Source organism: Drosophila teissieri, chromosome 3L, assembly GCF_016746235.2.
Source record: "Drosophila teissieri strain GT53w chromosome 3L, Prin_Dtei_1.1, whole genome shotgun sequence".
Lineage (NCBI taxonomy): Eukaryota > Metazoa > Arthropoda > Insecta > Diptera > Drosophilidae > Drosophila > Drosophila teissieri.
Window position 1 is genome coordinate 16,750,568 of NC_053031.1, and position 17,028 is coordinate 16,767,595.

Sequence of the window (17,028 nt, forward strand, 5' to 3'; positions counted from 1 at the left end):
AGATATAGTCCAGTGACCAGACCAGTAACACCGAACTGGGGTGGCTAACAAATCGAGTGGAGTGGAATGGCCAGGAGGACAGTAAAAAGTGGTGGGAGTAGTTTCGAGTGTAGAGTTGTGTGGACATGTTCTGTAACCGCATGATTAGAAATCGAGCAAAGTCGATGATAAAGTGGCGGGTGGAGCTGAATCCTTATATGTATAGAAAACCGGGTGGGGAGCCGAAACTGGGTTAAACTAAAACCCTTCCATTCAAATTTGTACATAATGATTTTTCAGCTTGTTTATGACTAGTAATATCAATGCTCTGGCGTGCCTATTCCAGGCTACTCGGCCCACGCAAACTTCCCTTAAACGAAAGGCATAGTTTTCGCATTTGCTTTTAAGTTACAAAACAAAACTAAAATTCACAAGACATCGTGTCGACGAAGATACAAAAAACGAGTTAAATAATATATACATAATTATCTAATTTAAAATAAATAGTATTTCCATAGAATGGGGTTCTATATATAATCATTTTGTTAAATGTTCCTAAAATTGTTTAAACAATTTAAAGAATGTACATACTATTTGGTATTTAAATTTAAAAAGAAAAGCAGTTACTTCAACTTATACTCAGCGCATACATGCTTTTTGAATAGAGTATAAGAAAATACGAATAAGAAATTAAATATCCGCTTAGCACGATATATTCAAATTTTTTGTTCTCTACCGCCCACGAGGACAGCGGATTTTTATTTGACTTTTTATATGCCACATAAACTAGGGCCGTGCGTCAGTACGCGACTTTTCAATAAATCCCGCCCTTAGCGAGTAAACTTATTTATCCCCTTTGCTGCTGCTTGATGTTTTACGCTGTCGGTGCTGCAGAAGCTCCTGGTATTGCTCAATAGATCCGTCTTCATGCTTGGAAGTAAATGAATCCGGCTTTTCGACCTTGGCCTGCTCCTCGCTGGCGGTGGCTTTGCTACGTTTTGATTTCTTGAGTTTGTCGCGGACGCGTTTTCCCAAACGCGATTCGGCCAGCACCTGGCTGACCTTGGAGCTCTTCATGTAGCGTGAGCGCCAGGACTTCAAACAAAAAAATTATTATGATGATAAAAATGTAATTGTTTTGGTTAACATTTAAAAATACCTCGGAGTCTGGCTGTTGAAGTTTGTCGCGTTCGTCCTCGCTTGTGTCCAGGGATATGACATCGTTGTCCAGTTCCTCAGGATCGTGCATCTTCTCCTTCTTCTCACTTTTGATGCTCACTGGAGGTGAATGGTCATCCTTCGTCATTTCCTCAATCATTTCTAGATCACCACCTATTGAAATGACATCGTCGTTTTGATCTTCGTCGTCAAGGGCAGTTGGTTCGGATGCAATCGGCTTCTTAGGCTCTGAGGCAGCTTCTTCCAAGGGCTGTTCCTTATCAACTGTTTTATCGAGCGTATTAGATTTATCTGATTCCTCTGGCTTATTACTTTCCAGTTCTTTCGATATAGCTGATGCTTCTGACTCGGTAGGCTCTTCTGGCTTGGCTGGCTTATCTGCCTTGGTTGGCTCTTCAGGTTCATCGCGCACTTCTCCCTCCTCTGGCTCGCTTTCAACGACTGGGGCTGGTGGGTCCGTTTCGACTTGCTTAGTCGTTTCAATTGTCTTCTTTTTTGTGGCCTCATCATCCGTGCTGTCGCTGATCAGCAGTGTTTCAGGCTCCGTTTGTATGGGTATCACATCTGGTGAGGCCGAACGTGATTTGGAACGGGGCAGTTTGTTTAAATCGTTACCCGAAACCAATGTTTTAGGAGAAGGAGCAGATGTTGGTGGTGGACCTTCCTTCTCTGGCGACCTTGAAGTCTGCCGATAGTTTCTCTTAATCTTGATTCTTTTTCTCGGAGCTTGCTGCTCCTTGCTGCTGATATCTGGCTGGGAAAGAGATGTTGCAGTAGCTGATTCCTGCGGTTTCCGCTTGCCAGAATCCTTTTTTTTTGTGCTGCGCTTTTCTTTTTCTTTTCGCTGAACTTTTCCCGCTGGTACCTCGTCATTATCATCATCCGACTTGACCTCTATTTTGGTGATTGGCTCCATTGCCAGCTGGGAGCGGATGGCCCTGGCTCGTGCCTGAAGTTCCAATAGTTCCAGCACGCTCATTTGACCGCCCGCTGTGGGAAAAAGGTATACCTTAGTAACCTGATCAAATTTGCAGTCAAACGGACACAAACTCAGATGGCAGTTGCCATCTTTCGTTCGTTCGATTTTGTTTACTTTTTATACATTCATAAAATTGATACTCACACTCTTTGTTTTCATTCCCATTGCTCGTTTTTTTGGATCTAAGCTTTTTCTTAGCTAAAATTAAGACAAGATCGACACAGATTGCATTACAAATTGTGTGTAAAGTATACTTTAAATTAACTGCACGCCGAGATGCCGATCAACCAGAAAGAGGTAACGCCGCAACTAGACAGCCAGACGGGTGAGGATCAGGGTGAGGAGGAGGAGCAGCCAGAGGACGAGAATCGCCTGGAGAAGTTCACGGTGCGGCTTAATGGACAACATGACCTGGAGCAGCGTTTAAAGGATTTCAAAGCGGCATGTGAGGCTCACGAGAAGCATGCCAGACGGCGGAAGCGGAAGCGATACTACCATTTGGGTCTTGTAGCCAAGCTGGTGACGGAAACCACTCACGACGAGCTGAGACGTATGCTGGAAAATGGAACCTACACCTTTCACGTCGATGCGGTGGCCAATAAGCCCGATGAACTAAAAGCCATTTTGGACACTATGAACATTGCCATTTCGGCGCATTCTGTAGAGAGGGAACTACGTCTGACCACTGGCCTGGCTCTGGAGATTAACGGCGAGTGCTGTCGCGTTGGCAGACTGAGGAACAACTGCACCGTGATGCTGGCACGAGGTGGAGTCGTCACACTCACCACGGATGAATCTTACCGCTACAAAGGCTTTAAGGAAATAGCATTCGTGATCAATCTGCGTTGTTATCTCGCATCCGTTCAGTTGGGCGATATTGTGCTGATCGGACGTGAAGTTAGGGGTAGGGTGGTGAAGACCCTGCGAGAAGCGCTAACCGTGATGATCATAGATGCCGGTCTGGTAGCTTCCTACGACTTTATAGAGCTTCCTAGACAGTGCCACGCTCTGGACCCGGAGCTATATCCCGATCTCTACATGAAGGACCTTGAGATGGCCGCGTCTATGAATGCCAACTACGTGGTTCTGCCCAAAATACGTTGCAAGAGCTTCCTTCGTGCCGTGCGGCAGACCTTAAACTCGGATTTTAACATGAAGTTGATCGGAATGATAGATTTTGAGTATGTGCGGAGCAACATGCTGGATCTGCTAGGCATCATAAAGCTGGTGGACTACATTTGGATACCGGACATGTTCAACGTAAACTGTTGCGTCTATAACTACATTATGGAGGACGTGCTTCCCATTTCGCAGTGCCAGAAGAAGCCAGTAATTGGCACGGTTCCGCTGGAGCGTTGCAGTGATTTTAAGCGATTTGAGTTGCACGATTTCCTTTGGAAGGTCGACGCCATTCACATCCAAAAAAGTCCATGGTGCAACAAATATCCGCTGATCGTCAAAAAGCTGATGCCCATTAAAGATTATCGAGTTGGCGCGGTCCAGAATAAGATGGTACTAAAGAGCATCTTAACCTCGTACCAGACGATAGTGAATTTTATCATTCGCACAATAAGCTCGATTGAGTGCCAGGCCATCTTTTTGTTCACCACTTGCGAGACCGCCAGCGTGGCCCTTTCGCGCATTGAGATTTATTGCCCAGTGTATGTTATGATGCCGCTGGAGGAGACAGATGATGCGGAAACCATTACCTGCAAGGTGGAACTGGCTCGTGCGCTTCATTTGCGCCGCAACATGCACCCGGTTCTCTACACCAAGGATCTCAACGAGTGCAACTATACTCCTATTGAGTTTGGAGTGGACTTTATGAGGAAGAAGGGCTGCTTGGAGGTTGGAGACTTTGTAGTTACTCTGGAGGTGGGCAAGGAGGATTCGGATAACGTGGTTATCGGCGTAGGAGAGGATGTCTGTATCCTGCGGGCATTCTACGTGTCGCCACTCTTTGCCTGCGAGAAGTTCAAGTACGGTGGCTAACTTTACGGCGTGCAGTTGTGCAGATTACACAGATAAAAGCTCTAAATTAAATGTATCTTATACCACCAACTCACATTTTCGCGATTCCTGACCTCCGATGTCGCTGTCGGACGAAATCTCCTCTAGCGAGATGTGTTCTGAAATGATAGCTTTATGATGTTAAGGGGTTAAAAGGTAACAGGGTGCTTTAACATACCTTCTTTGTGCTCTACATCAGAATCTTCGGAGCTCTCTGTGTCCGTGGGACATTTTGTGTTTTCTATTATGGATTTTAGGCGCTTCGTAGACAAACAGAGTAGCTCCTCCAGGCAAAGTTCTTCGATTTCGTCCAGGGGCGTTTTCTGTGTAAAGTTACTACTTAATAACCCTTAATATGAAGAATTATAACAAACCTTTAGGAACTCTGGAGCCAGGTTCATAATAGTTTTCGGTTTTAAAGTCCCAAAAATCTGTTTCACCAGTTCCAGTCGGTCGTCTATGTAGTGGGAAATCGGTTGCAGCTTCCGGTCCTCCTCGATCTTCTCCTTCTTAATGCTAATTGGTTTTGGGATTTGGTCGCCCTTGCTGGACTTTTTCGCTTTTGAGCTACTCATTTTATCAAAGTTGTTGTCAAAATAAAAACCAAACAATTTCGATCTCTCGGGCAGCGTTGCCACTACTATTTATACGCCTTGCACAGTGGGACAAAGCAAACATAATTTATACCAAATGTTAAAAAAGTTATGTCGATGGCCTTTTTTAAAATTAAAACCGAAAATAAAAAATTTACATTATTTTGAAAATATATATAGTAAACTTAAATTCATATATTTGGAAACGGCACAAAGAATCAATAATTCAAATTCATGTACATTTTGTTAAGTTATGGAGTATGTTGCCACTGTGCGCTGTTGCTAACAGTGTTATTGTTATTCGTACCAAACAGCTGATCAGCAAGCGGTGTAGGTTAAAAGAATTCGTGCAGAATTATTTGGCTTAAAAGTTCTGAGGTAAGTTTGTGTATTAATTGGATTTTTAATGCATCGGTGTAAAGTGTTTGCGGACACCGGGTATCGCAATTTAATATGAGCGAACAGTGTCTTGTCGTAGAGATGTTGTGAAATCCGTTAGTGAGCTGTTACGTGAGAAATAGTGTTTGTGGCTTAAGCTTAGTGTTTGATTCTTATTAATAGGGAAATGTGACTCGTTAAGGATACCGTTGCAATATATAGTTAGCTTATTCTATATCTTTTCTATTGGCATGCCGCTAGCAATACAACAGGAACTGTTAATTAACAGTGGTGGCACATTTAGGGTATTTTAAATGCGGAGCATGTTTTGACAGTTATGCCACGGTCACACTGAACATATGTTCCGGGAAGAATGGCTGCGATTTCGCGTCGGTAAAAATAGCAAATACTCGTTAATGTGCTGTGGGAACGCTTCCTCCCCGGCCCCAAAGTGGCCCCAAAAAAGTGAGCAAATGTGCGCGCCGCTAGATAGTCGCCGCCGAACAAACGATAGAGACGAAAGCGATTTAATTCAAATAAAAGCCCCCCCGCAAATACGATGAGTGTCTCGCGCGGCGGCAACACAACGCTGGACCTGCAGCCGCTCCTGGAGAGCGATGACGGAAGCAGGGAGCAGGAGGAGAAGATGGGCGGATCGGGTGGGGCATCGCTGCTCAATGGATCCGGTTCGAAGGAGCTGAGCCACCGGGAACGCGAGGACTCGGCGTTGTTTGTCAAGAAGATCGGAAGCGCTTTATTCTATGGCTTGTCCTCCTTCATGATCACGGTGGTAAACAAGACGGTGCTGACCTCCTACCACTTCCCCTCGTTTCTGTTCCTCAGCCTCGGCCAACTTACTGCTAGCATTGTGGTCCTGGGCGTTGGAAAGCGCCTGAAATTGGTGAACTTTCCACCTCTGCAGAGAAATACTTTCTCAAAGATATTTCCACTGCCACTGATATTTCTGGGAAACATGATGTTCGGACTGGGCGGCACAAAGACCCTGAGTCTGCCCATGTTCGCGGCCCTACGACGCTTCTCCATCCTGATGACCATGCTGCTGGAGCTCAAGATTCTGGGCCTGCGACCATCTAATGCGGTTCAGGTCAGCGTGTACGCCATGATTGGTGGAGCCCTGCTGGCGGCCTCTGATGATTTGTCGTTCAACATGAGGGGATACATCTATGTGATGATCACCAACGCCTTGACCGCCTCGAATGGCGTGTATGTGAAAAAGAAACTCGACACCTCGGAGATCGGAAAGTACGGCCTGATGTACTACAACTCGCTGTTTATGTTTCTGCCTGCGCTGGCCCTCAACTATGTTACAGGGGATCTGGATCAGGCGCTGAACTTCGGACAATGGAATGACTCAGTGTTTGTGCTGCAGTTCCTGCTCAGTTGCGTTATGGGTTTCATCCTGTCGTACAGCACCATAGTGTGCACGCAGTTCAACTCGGCGCTGACCACCACCATTGTAGGCTGCCTGAAAAACATATGCGTAACCTATCTGGGCATGTTCATTGGCGGCGACTATGTCTTCTCGTGGCTCAACTGTATCGGGATCAACATTAGCGTACTGGCTAGTCTGCTGTACACGTACGTCACTTTTCGGCGGAAGCGAGCGCCCGATAAGCAAGACCACTTGCCCAGCACCCGCGGCGAGAATGTCTAGCTTCGTCTTAGCTCAAACTCAAGCCAAAGCCATACGATATGTTTAGTGTATTCCGTACTACGTACTTCATTGCAATCTGCGATTTGCGACTTCGTATTCGATTTTCCTACAACCACACAGCGCATCGTCTCTGTACATATATATCTAGCAATGTTTCTAAAAGAGTGTAATTTAGCAATTATGTAATTTTAATCACTTTGTACATTTGTCTGCATGCAACTGTTTCCTGCATCGAAAGTGTCATAAGAAATAGAAATACACCGACTACCGCTCCTTGTTCTTCGACATGGGTGGGCCAGATAACCAATTGTGTTCTTTCTTCTCTTCCATTTGGGGTCATTATTGATAAGATTGCCTCCTCCGATAAGGCCCACAACTCGGACCTTTCTCATTAAGCAAAAATATTGCACTCACATGTGCTTTTCTAATTACTTTTTTGTGTAAAATAGGTAAAGTACGAAACTACGTTGTGTGAGTTTTCATTTACTTGAGTTCAATCGGCTGTTTATCTATTCTGGGCAAACACGTTGCTGCCTTGAGATTGCTGCAAAAACAAAGTACTGCAGTGCCGGACTATATAGCAGCGTCATCACTCATCGTGACTACTTTAATAGCGACCGGGAAACTTGGGATGGGTAGCCCGATTACTGGTTACCCTTATCAAAGTCTTGGGTTTTTTTCTTAATAAAAAGCAACATTACTATTAGACAAGAGTGAGATTGCGCGTGGTAATAGTATTATTTAGATTAGCACGCCTTTAGTTTTTTCGGCTGTTATTTTCCGTTTCTTTTGTTAATTGCCTCAATAGACTTTTGTTTAGACTCGGACTGCTGAAGAATCTTTTCCTTTGTCTTAAAGGTAAATAAATTTGCGCAGCTGAAACTGTTCACTTTAAACGAAATATGTTTGCTTTAGGACGGGTATCTACAATTAGATTTTAGTTGGTAACTAGCATGTTAACAGCTTTTGATTCCCAGTTGCTTATCATAAGATAGAGCGTAAATAACACAGACAGAATTGTCGTATTGTTGTCTAACTATTATTAACTTATCTTATAAACAGGGACTACCATTTATCCAAAGAAACAACTATGACGACATTGATTTCGGGCATAAAGCCGCAGAATGAGGTGCCAGTGCCCCGGCAGCACTTTGTTTGGGTTATTTTGGGACCCCGCATTATTGATAGGCGGTGAAGTAAGGGGTTCGGAGTGGGGACAGGTAATGAGGAAGCCGAAACAGGTTTGCACAGACTTAGCCGTGCGGTGAGGTAAATTGTTAGTCAGCGTCAGCCCCGTCCGCGTACCCACATTATGGACAAATTGTTTGCTCATATTCGCTGCTATTGAAAGTGGGCACGTACGTACGGCTCGAAAGACAAGCTTTAACCGAAGACAGGTAGTCAGGGTCATGTTTGTGTGCAATGATGATGATGATAATAATGATGATGATGCCGACGATCTTGCTGATAAGGTCACCGGGTGCACCTCCCCATATCTCCTCTATGAATCCACAGATCATCATGATGCAACGCTGTTTGCGTCTACCAAAGCCTCTGGCCCTGCGTCGAGGCCTTCACTTGGCCCAAGCTAATGCCCAAGCGGTGGTCACAGAAGCACCCGAGGCAGAGCCTCAGGATGCCTTCGAGCGTCAGTACCTCAAGGAGCGAATCGAGATATCGCCTTTCCAGCGGGTTTTCCTAGGAGCAGGTTCCTCTATAGCTGCTCTTTTGGATCCAAGACGGTAGGGCGTCTTAATAAATTCAATAGTCTCCTTAAACTCGTAATTATTTTAATTAATCTTTAAGTCATGACATGATCGCCTGTTTGGGTGAGACGACTGGAGAGGATGCTCTGTGGACTATTTTGGACACCATGCAGGCCAGCGAGGAGGGTCAGCGCATCATGGCCGATAAGCCCCGCATCCACACCAGCACTATTGACTTCAAGTACCTAGAAACATTGCCACCGGATACCTTTGGAGCCGCTTACGTGAAGTTCCTAAAAGATAATGTAAGTAGCGTGATAAGCCAGTAGGAACAAACGTTAGTACATTCTTAAGAGAAGTTAGACAGTGAATGCCATTGTAGTAGGTCGAATTTGAAGTTGGTATCTTGAAGTAACCATTACGACGAAGTATAGAACAATTAGAAAAAACAACTAAGTATTGAAAATGTTGCAAATGATTAGCTTATATACTTGCAAATAACTTTTCAATTTAGATAAATAGATATAATTAAATGTCCGCTGTGTTTGTCCATCGATTCGACAATAATTTTGGTAACCCACTTTTAGCAAGTCACGCCGGACAGTCGCATGGCCGTGAGGTTTCTGGAGGACCCGAAGTTGGCCTACTTGATGACGCGGTATCGCGAATGCCACGACCTGATCCACACGGTGCTGGACATGCCCACCAATATGCTCGGCGAGGTGGCCGTCAAGTGGGTGGAGGCTTTGAACACCGGACTGCCCATGTGCTATGGTGGTGCGGTGTTCGGAGCAGTTCGCCTACGTCCCAAGTGAGTTCAGTGAACTGAGTTCTCTAATTATACCTCCATTCACACGTTTGTTTATTTTTTCGTGTACTTAGGCAGCGGCGTGCGTACTTGAAGCATTACTTGCCGTGGGCCCTGGAGAACGGAAAGCGGACCAAGCCCTTGATGCCTGTCTACTGGGAGAAGCGCTGGGAGCAGAACATCCACGAGCTGCGATCCGAATTGGGAATTACTGTGTTGAATAAAGCCTGATAAGGCGTTTTTTTTCAGAGCTTGTTTTTGAATTTATAAGTTTTCGATTAATGCTATCGATTACTATTATCGCGATCGGGGGAAAGTGGTCTGGCAACAACTGCTGTAAGGGCGATAAGTTTTTAAATGTTTCCAATATTTAAAAAATTATTTAATTACTAAGAAAGAAAACTAATGCAGTTTGTCGAATTAAATTAAGCATTTAAACGAAATCAACTTGTACGCTTTTTTAAAGTGAATTCAAGATCAGTGGAAACAGCCTATACCCGCGAATGATCGCATCGGTACGTAATCCGATGTGGCAACTCCACTCGTTCTGTTTGCATTTGCTGATGTGTTGTTTTGTTTTTTCGGTCCATTGTCTTAATGGCTAATTATCCCTAAGTTAAACACCATGACTGAGAAATTCAATGGCTTTAGCCACGACGAGATCCTCAAGATCACGGGCGTAAAGGAGGGAGGTGTGGGCAAAAGGCCTGCGAGTCTGGAAGCAGGTTAGATCACTATGCATGAACCACGAAGCGTGTAAACAATTAGCTGTTTATAATAAAAACCTTTGCCTATGTGTGCGTGAGCAGCGAAGCAGGCGTTCCGGAATCAACCCGGCATTCGGCGGATGCCCGATAAGATCTTCCGGCAAGCGGATCAGTTGCGGAAGCAGCAGCAGCCACAGCAACCCATACAAAAACCGGATGTGGCGAAGAAGGCCAAATCGGGAACTGCGACTCCCACGGAAAAGCCAGCAACTCCTACTCCCGCAGCGGAAGATGACGTAGCGAACGGATCGCTGAATTTGGAGCGCCCACTTTCCGATTCATTAATAGAGGCACTCTACCATGGACATGCTACAGCTAGAGATAAGAAACCCCCCGCCACGTATGCGGATGCTGAGAGAACGTCCACCGACGACAGTTCGATTCTGAAGATAAGCGGCGGTGACAGCCAGACCACTAGCTCCACGGATGATGGCAGCATCCTGCCGAGTACCCAGGACTCATCTTCGCGGGAGCGCCTTAACACAGACTCACCTTTCAAGGGCATCTCCCTAAAGGACTTCGAACAGCATCGCCGCATGATCGAGGAGCAAAACAAGCAGAAGAAGCAAATGCTCTACCAGGCCATCGAGCAGCACACCCAGAAGACAGCGGCGGAGTCGCGAAAGATCGAAGAGATTCGTCACGAGTTGTCTAAGCTGGAAAGTGATCTGGCCGTGGACGTAGCTCTGCTGAGGAAGCAGATTGACAATGCCTGCATACATTTTTCCAATGTAGAGTGAGTAAGCGTAGCTAAATACTTGTGCTCCCAATATTAATATTTTTTTTGCACAGAAAACAATACGTCAAGATCGAGGCTCAGTTCTTGCGGGCCAAGATAGAGCTGCACAATGCATCCGAAAAGAAGGAGCTGCTCACCGAGCATCTTTGCACAGTAATTGCCCACAACGAGGACCGCAAAGCGCAGAAGCTCACTGAGTTGATGCAGAAAGTGGGTCTGTCGCCAGCCGATGATTGCCAACCGATTGATATAACCCCACAAAGCCCCCAAACCCAAATATAAACTCAGCTTAAAAGTTAATTCGAATTTTCAGCGTTGTCGTGGTTAAAATGACCCATTGTTTCAATTCGTTGCTCCCTCAAATATTATATTTTTTAATTGGAAAATTACTTACTAATTTTCCATTGGCTATTTGTAATGGAATCGTAAATGTAAAACACGCCTAAAATATGAGGAATGCGCTCTAATATTAGTACGTAATTAATGTTCATAGCATAAGTGATGAAGTGCAAATTGCAAATAAATATGTATGTATATGTTATGTGTAAAATTTAAGTGTAATTATATTTTGGAAAACTGGAAAGAACGTAGAAATCTTAAAAAGTTGTAAGAAGTTGGTATTGAGATTTTAATAAAAGAAGGGTATTAAAATCCGACCATTAGGCACGTTGCTGTGTTATTGTTTGGGTTTGACTAGGTGGCAACACCTCCAGTTGCGTCAACAGCTGATCGTTTTCAGAGTGGAATAAACGTGCAAGCTAAACAATACAATCAGAAATAAGTGCATTTAAACTAATTAAATAAATAAAACTATCATAATGGCAGGCCGCGGAAGGGGTGGCAAGACAGGCACCCTCACGGCGGAGCAGATGGCCATGCTGGGATGCACAAAGGATATGCCGGTGCAGACGGCGCCGCCACCTACATTTCCGCCTGTTTTGAACAGACCCACTGCCCTAGAGGTTTGTATAAATCCATTTAATTTAGTCACTAAGAAGTGATCAACATTTTGCTTATTTTACTCCGGCAGACAACCGCCACACAAAACTACCAGCTTCTGTGGAAGGAGGATTTCCTGAACCGAATGCGAGATTCCCCCTATTACATAGTCTCCGCCAGTCAGGACGCAAAAAACCTTGTGCACAAGGATTGGCGAGAAGTAATAATCCTAGCTATTTAACATGGGCTGTTTATAATCCTGTTTTAACACTCCCAGAAAGCCATGGAGCGCATGAAACTCAAAGCACATCCTGATTTTAACTACAAAGCCATGCCCCAGGAGCTAAACATCTCCAGTCGAAAACGTCGTGGAGCAGATGCGAAGCCGAAGCTGCTGGCCAAGAAGACAAACATCGAAGACAGGCTAAAGGTTCTGGAGCAAAAGGAACTGAAGTCAGGTGGCGGTGAGCAGGACGATGCCAAGCAGGAATCTGATTCCGAACAGGAGGAGGAAGATCCGGAGGCGGCGTTGGATGATGAGATGGACGAGGACAACGACTACGGTGCAACGTACTTTGATAATGGAGAAGCTTTCAATGATGAAGACGACAATTTGGATGATGGTCCCGTATACTGAGACAAATAAAACCATCGAACTGAATACTTTCGGATCTGTGATTTACTACGTCGCCACTTTAAGCTTATTTAACACAAATGTTGGATTAGTTTACATGTAAGGGATGTCTGGCTTAGTCCAGGCTCTTGGGCACGTAGTAGTTGAAGTGGATGAGACCAGAAGACTTCACCTGCAATGGGCATTGCAATTAGACCAGTATAGGATTAAGAGATTATGGCAGCAACTTACGAATCCAATGGTGCCAGCCAGGACGAGAATGCCAGTGATGAGGGCGGCGTTGTACTTGGCGTTCTTCTGGCTGTGCTGCTCCTTCCAGTCTCCAGCGGGCACGGGCAGATCGTTCATGGTGGAGTGGGGACCATGTCCACCGTGGTAAGCGGCACGCGACAAGGCGCCAGCTGAAATAAAAGGCATACGAATATTTACGTGAATGGTGCGTATGAAACTCTTTAAAAAGGGAAGTCCCATCGGAATGTAAGTTGGATAATGATCTCATCGAAGTTACTCCCGATATTAATTTGACTAATACTGAAATTATCCATAGCTATTCTCAGGATTGGTGGGTGAACTATTCCTCCGCAGTTCCTTGAAGTTCCTCTCTTAGCTTTTCCACATTATGTAATTTTTAAGGTTAGCAGTTCTGCTGAAAAAGAGTGTTGGGCCACTCAAACTCACCATTCTTGAGCAGAAGCCCCTGCTTGACAATGTGCTTAACCAACATGATTGCTCGAAAGTTGCTGGAAATAGGTAAAGATGGGTTTATTTTCGCATCCAAATTTTTTTCGCATAAAAACTCACCCGTAGATTACCTTGTGTTGAACAGTGTGACCGTTTTGGGTTTATAGTTTAATATCTACCCTACAGTTGGTGATGAGATCACGAGCGTTTTTGCTGATATTTCGATACAATTAAAAACATACAACATACAATATATTTACCATACATAATTCGTTTAAAACCATTATTATTTAATACACTTTATTTCGTATCTGCAGTCCTAACAAACAAATGGTATTATTTTAAAATTTTGATCTTTAACTGCGTAAGTGTGATTCGCCTCTCGCTCATCACTAACCGATAGTCTTTAAACGCCTCTGCATAAGCTCTGTTAAATCAGCTGTTGGTGCGGAGGCGTTCTCCAATTGCTAATTGCAAGTGCAAACAATTGGCAAGTTGTTGATTCTTGAAAGGACTTTATTTGAGACCAGTGCCTTGCGAAGACATTCCCAGCCATGCTGTCCATTGGCGCCATGGCCAACATCAAGCACACGCTGCAGAAGGAGCTCTTCCTGGCCTCCGGAGAACGCCTCCTTTCTGTGGTGACGGTGGTCAAGAAGAAAGACAAGAAGCCCTGCTACCTTTGCGTGGTCACCACGGCGCCACCGGTGCCTGTGGTCACTTTGTGTCTCATCAAGCAGTCAGAGCAGCGCGAGGGCGAGTACAAGCGCAAGCGGAGCTGGCAGCTGGACGAGATTAAGTGGGTTGACGGCCGGAATGAACAGTTTGAGACGCACGAGTTCGATTTCCAGTTGGAGAAGCTGTACAAATGGTACGCCCTAAGCCCTCACGAGCGCCAAAACTTTCTGGCGGTGCTCAATCGCCAAATCCAAAAGAGCGTGCGTGGCCAGCGGGCGGAGTTCCGGAATGTGCCTGCAGCCTGGCTGTCGGAGAAGTCGCCAGAAAAAGTAGCATTAGGCAGAGCGGCTCAGAAGACGCAACACTCGGACGATGAGGAGGACGAAGAAGAGGAGGCCCAGGAGTTTACCGCCCTGACGGACAAGGAGGCCAATGAGCTGGGCAAACTTTTCTCCGAGTGCGACTTTGCCATCAAGGATGCTGAGCAGTTCATAGAGCAGCTGTCCCGGGAGCTTCATGATTTAGATGGGGTGACTCATTACACTTGTTCAACGTGAATCCATTACTCATAACTTCTTATCTCGCAGGCCAATATGCAAAGTGTTCTTGCTTCGGAGCAGAAGGTACTGAAAATGATGGAGCACATCGACAACGCTATCTCCGAGGCAGATAAGTTTGAGAATCGTCTTGACAGCTACGAGGATATTCTGGGTCATGTCAAGGAAACCATGGAGAAAATTGGTGGGAAAAATGCCATGATCGAGATTGCCAACAACAACAATATCAAGCTAATGAAGGAGCTCAACAAAGTCATAGTTCGTATTATTAGTATACCCAAGTTTATAGTGTTTAATACTTCTGTTACTTCTACAGAGTCAACTGGACCTGCCGCACAGCCAGCAGCAGGCTCTGGATGAACCCGATTTAAAGACGGCTAATGGACGCAAAGCAGCCATTGCAGCTGCTCAGTGCTTGCAACAGGCCATGAACAGTGATATTGATCCCGCTCTGCTTCGTTTGGAGGCGGTCCAAGACCAACGCAAGCGCTTTGAAAAGTGGAAACAAAAGTTCTCGGCCACCGTCAGTCGCTTTATGAACAACCTCTTCATCCACTTGGGCAACGAAATAGGGGACATGCAGGTGACCAGCACCGAACTTACGCTGCCTAACCATTCCAACGTCCACCGGGAACTGACGCCGTATACGGAGCTGATGCACTGGGCAAAAGCCATGGATCGGAAGACCTACGATGGCCTAATGCGCGTGTACACAGCATCGTTGAGTAAGATCTATGACAGGGATGTGAGGAACTTCTTCAATTTGGTAAGACATCAACACCGACATGCGAAAAATTCAAAAGCATCAACTCCTCTCGACCACTGTATAGGCTAAAATTCAGGTGACGGAGAAGCTTCGAAACTCTCGGGAGGATCTTGACATGTCTACGTCTTCTAGAAAGTCCGCAGTTTCCACAATACCTTATGGCACGCTCGGAATCAACAGGGATCAGTGGGGTCCTGGCGTGGAGACAGCGGATCGAATTCGTTTTGATGCACTGTTGGAAAAGGTTCTAGCTGAGCTGGAACCCATTGCCCTGCAGGAACAGCTTTTCTGCATTAACTTTTTTCAAATGGACGTTATCAGTCCAACGACGAAGAACACACAGACCACATTGGAGATGGAGAAGGCAGTGGACATGTCGCAGTCAATCATATCAGCAGCGGTGTCGCCATCAGCCGATGGTGTGCCGCAGAAGCGGATTGATCGTCAGATTAACGAGGATGTGCGTAAACTGATGATGGGTCTTTTCGGTTGCCTAGAACCAGAGTTGGTTAGCTTCATCCAGAGCTTTGAGCGTGTAGACAGTTTGTGAGTAATCCATAAAGTAATGGTCTCTGGGCAAGCATCATTAACCTATCTCTTTTACATAGCTATTCTCTGTACGTTTTTGTGCGACTTACGCAGCACGTCATGTCCGCTCAGGACACACATTCCTTTCTCAGCATGACCTTCGCGTCTGCCTTGGTGCAGGTGAAGCGGAGCTTCGACCGCTTTATGCAGAACCAATTGCTGTCTATCCGGGAGGCAAAGCTGCACAAACGATCGAAGGCCATCCTTCCTTATGTGGAAAACTTCGAAAACTTTGCCCAAACTGCAGAGGGCATATTTCGGAAATCGGATCGCCGTACGGACATGGAGAAGTGGTACTTGCAGCTGGTAAATGCCATATTTGAGGGCATCCAACTGCATTCGCAGGAGCACCCCAAGACACCAGTTCAGGTAGTGCGCATGGAGAACTACCACCACATGTACGCTTTGCTAGCCCAGCTGAAGGTTCCTGGTCTGGATGCCCTGAAAAAGGAGGCCAAAAAGTGTTACAACGATGCGCTTAAAGCTTATGTGACTCAGTACTTCGGCCGGCCGTTGGAGAAACTGAATGTAAGCCAAAGTCAATTACCTCCCAGATGAAAAGATAAGTGGATCTCCATCTCATAAATTTCCCTTCTGCTTTTGCAGCAATTCTTTGAAGGCGTGCAACTTAAGGTGGCCCAGGGAGTCAAGGAAACGGAGATCAGCTACCAGATGGCCTTCTCCAAGCAGGAACTCCGCAAGGTAATCGCTCAGTATCCTGCGCGAGAGGTGAAGAAAGGCCTGGAGAACCTTTACAAAAAGGTGGAAAAGCACCTGAGCGAGGAGGAGAATCTACTGCAGGTGGTCTGGCACGCCATGCAGGAGGAGTTCATTGCCCAGTATAACTACCTGGAGGAGCGCATCCAAAAGTGCTACGCCGGCGCCATGATCAACCTGGAGTTCAACATTCAGGACATACTCGCCTTCTTCTCGGACATAGCGCGCTCCCACTGATCTAGGGATTGGAATCTGAAAGTCAGGGAGCGTTTAAACCGGGTTTTATTTTTAAGTGCAATAGTATTTAAAGCGCTGTTTCTGCTGATTGCAAAATATATGGCGCGTATATTTAAACAGATGTGGATCTGCGAAAGTTCAAAACGTTGAAAGAGAGGGATCACGTAGACAAAAATCAACGAAACTAAGTAAAGACTCGCAGAGTAAGCCTTAAAGGGAACTTTCCACAGCTAGCAATTGATGATGATTATTGTATAAGTTCTAAGGTAAAATTAAATAGCCAATACTCAGTTTTTGTCGAAGAATGCGAGTAAACTAAATTATATACATACATTTGGATGTAGAATTTTAGAGATTGTACTGGTAAAGAACAAGATCTTTTATACGTTAGCCTCTAAAAATCGCCGATAGAAGTTTG

The 17,028-nt window shown here is 45.4% G+C and overlaps 8 protein-coding genes across 9 annotated transcripts; 6 read left to right on the plus strand and 2 right to left on the minus strand.

Annotated features, from left to right (window-relative positions):
• Nucleotides 1-604: 604 nt before the first annotated feature.
• Nucleotides 605-4,779, minus strand: LOC122615932 (cell surface glycoprotein 1). Its single transcript, XM_043791116.1, has 6 exons — nucleotides 4,522-4,779; nucleotides 4,326-4,470; nucleotides 4,204-4,266; nucleotides 2,282-2,335; nucleotides 1,139-2,148; nucleotides 605-1,074 (listed from the first exon to the last, which is right to left on the minus strand). The coding sequence occupies exons 1-6, from the start codon at nucleotides 4,720-4,722 to the stop codon at nucleotides 823-825; spliced, it is 1,725 nt and encodes a 574-aa protein (XP_043647051.1). The 5' UTR covers nucleotides 4,723-4,779; the 3' UTR covers nucleotides 605-822.
• LOC122615931 lies at nucleotides 2,219-4,198 on the plus strand. Its single transcript, XM_043791115.1, has one exon. The coding sequence runs from the start codon at nucleotides 2,414-2,416 to the stop codon at nucleotides 4,127-4,129; it is 1,716 nt and encodes a 571-aa protein (XP_043647050.1). The 5' UTR covers nucleotides 2,219-2,413; the 3' UTR covers nucleotides 4,130-4,198.
• Nucleotides 4,780-5,048: 269 nt separating the features above from the next.
• LOC122615973 (ubiquinone biosynthesis protein COQ4 homolog, mitochondrial) lies at nucleotides 5,049-9,555 on the plus strand. 2 transcript variants are annotated; one of them, XM_043791176.1, is made up of 5 exons: nucleotides 5,049-5,118; nucleotides 8,309-8,535; nucleotides 8,600-8,804; nucleotides 9,087-9,310; nucleotides 9,382-9,555. In XM_043791176.1, exons 2-5 carry the CDS (start codon nucleotides 8,315-8,317, stop codon nucleotides 9,536-9,538), a joined length of 807 nt encoding a protein of 268 aa, XP_043647111.1. In that variant the 5' UTR covers nucleotides 5,049-5,118; nucleotides 8,309-8,314; the 3' UTR covers nucleotides 9,539-9,555. The 2 variants fall into 2 exon arrangements, with proteins under 2 accessions (XP_043647111.1, XP_043647110.1); XM_043791175.1 differs by lacking the exon at nucleotides 5,049-5,118 and having other exon boundaries at nucleotides 8,282-8,535.
• Nucleotides 5,449-7,096, plus strand: LOC122615972 (UDP-sugar transporter UST74c). Its single transcript, XM_043791172.1, has one exon. The coding sequence runs from the start codon at nucleotides 5,678-5,680 to the stop codon at nucleotides 6,791-6,793; it is 1,116 nt and encodes a 371-aa protein (XP_043647107.1). The 5' UTR covers nucleotides 5,449-5,677; the 3' UTR covers nucleotides 6,794-7,096.
• A 287-nt stretch (nucleotides 9,556-9,842) lies between the features above and the next one.
• On the plus strand, nucleotides 9,843-11,304 carry LOC122617257 (RAB6-interacting golgin). The gene is made up of 3 exons (XM_043793023.1): nucleotides 9,843-10,032; nucleotides 10,117-10,810; nucleotides 10,867-11,304. The coding sequence occupies exons 1-3, from the start codon at nucleotides 9,933-9,935 to the stop codon at nucleotides 11,093-11,095; spliced, it is 1,023 nt and encodes a 340-aa protein (XP_043648958.1). The 5' UTR covers nucleotides 9,843-9,932; the 3' UTR covers nucleotides 11,096-11,304.
• Nucleotides 11,305-11,538: 234 nt separating this feature from the next.
• LOC122615701 (DNA-directed RNA polymerase III subunit RPC7-like) lies at nucleotides 11,539-12,415 on the plus strand. Its single transcript, XM_043790758.1, has 3 exons — nucleotides 11,539-11,775; nucleotides 11,844-11,972; nucleotides 12,030-12,415. The coding sequence occupies exons 1-3, from the start codon at nucleotides 11,632-11,634 to the stop codon at nucleotides 12,387-12,389; spliced, it is 633 nt and encodes a 210-aa protein (XP_043646693.1). The 5' UTR covers nucleotides 11,539-11,631; the 3' UTR covers nucleotides 12,390-12,415.
• On the minus strand, nucleotides 12,414-13,277 carry LOC122615702. Its single transcript, XM_043790759.1, has 4 exons — nucleotides 13,188-13,277; nucleotides 13,065-13,126; nucleotides 12,618-12,787; nucleotides 12,414-12,558 (listed from the first exon to the last, which is right to left on the minus strand). Exons 2-4 carry the CDS (start codon nucleotides 13,108-13,110, stop codon nucleotides 12,502-12,504), a joined length of 273 nt encoding a protein of 90 aa, XP_043646694.1. The 5' UTR covers nucleotides 13,111-13,126; nucleotides 13,188-13,277; the 3' UTR covers nucleotides 12,414-12,501.
• Nucleotides 13,278-13,491: 214 nt separating this feature from the next.
• Nucleotides 13,492-17,005, plus strand: LOC122615700 (exocyst complex component 1). The gene is made up of 6 exons (XM_043790757.1): nucleotides 13,492-14,275; nucleotides 14,333-14,560; nucleotides 14,619-15,068; nucleotides 15,133-15,614; nucleotides 15,677-16,184; nucleotides 16,263-17,005. Exons 1-6 carry the CDS (start codon nucleotides 13,622-13,624, stop codon nucleotides 16,608-16,610), a joined length of 2,670 nt encoding a protein of 889 aa, XP_043646692.1. The 5' UTR covers nucleotides 13,492-13,621; the 3' UTR covers nucleotides 16,611-17,005.
• Nucleotides 17,006-17,028: the final 23 nt, after the last annotated feature.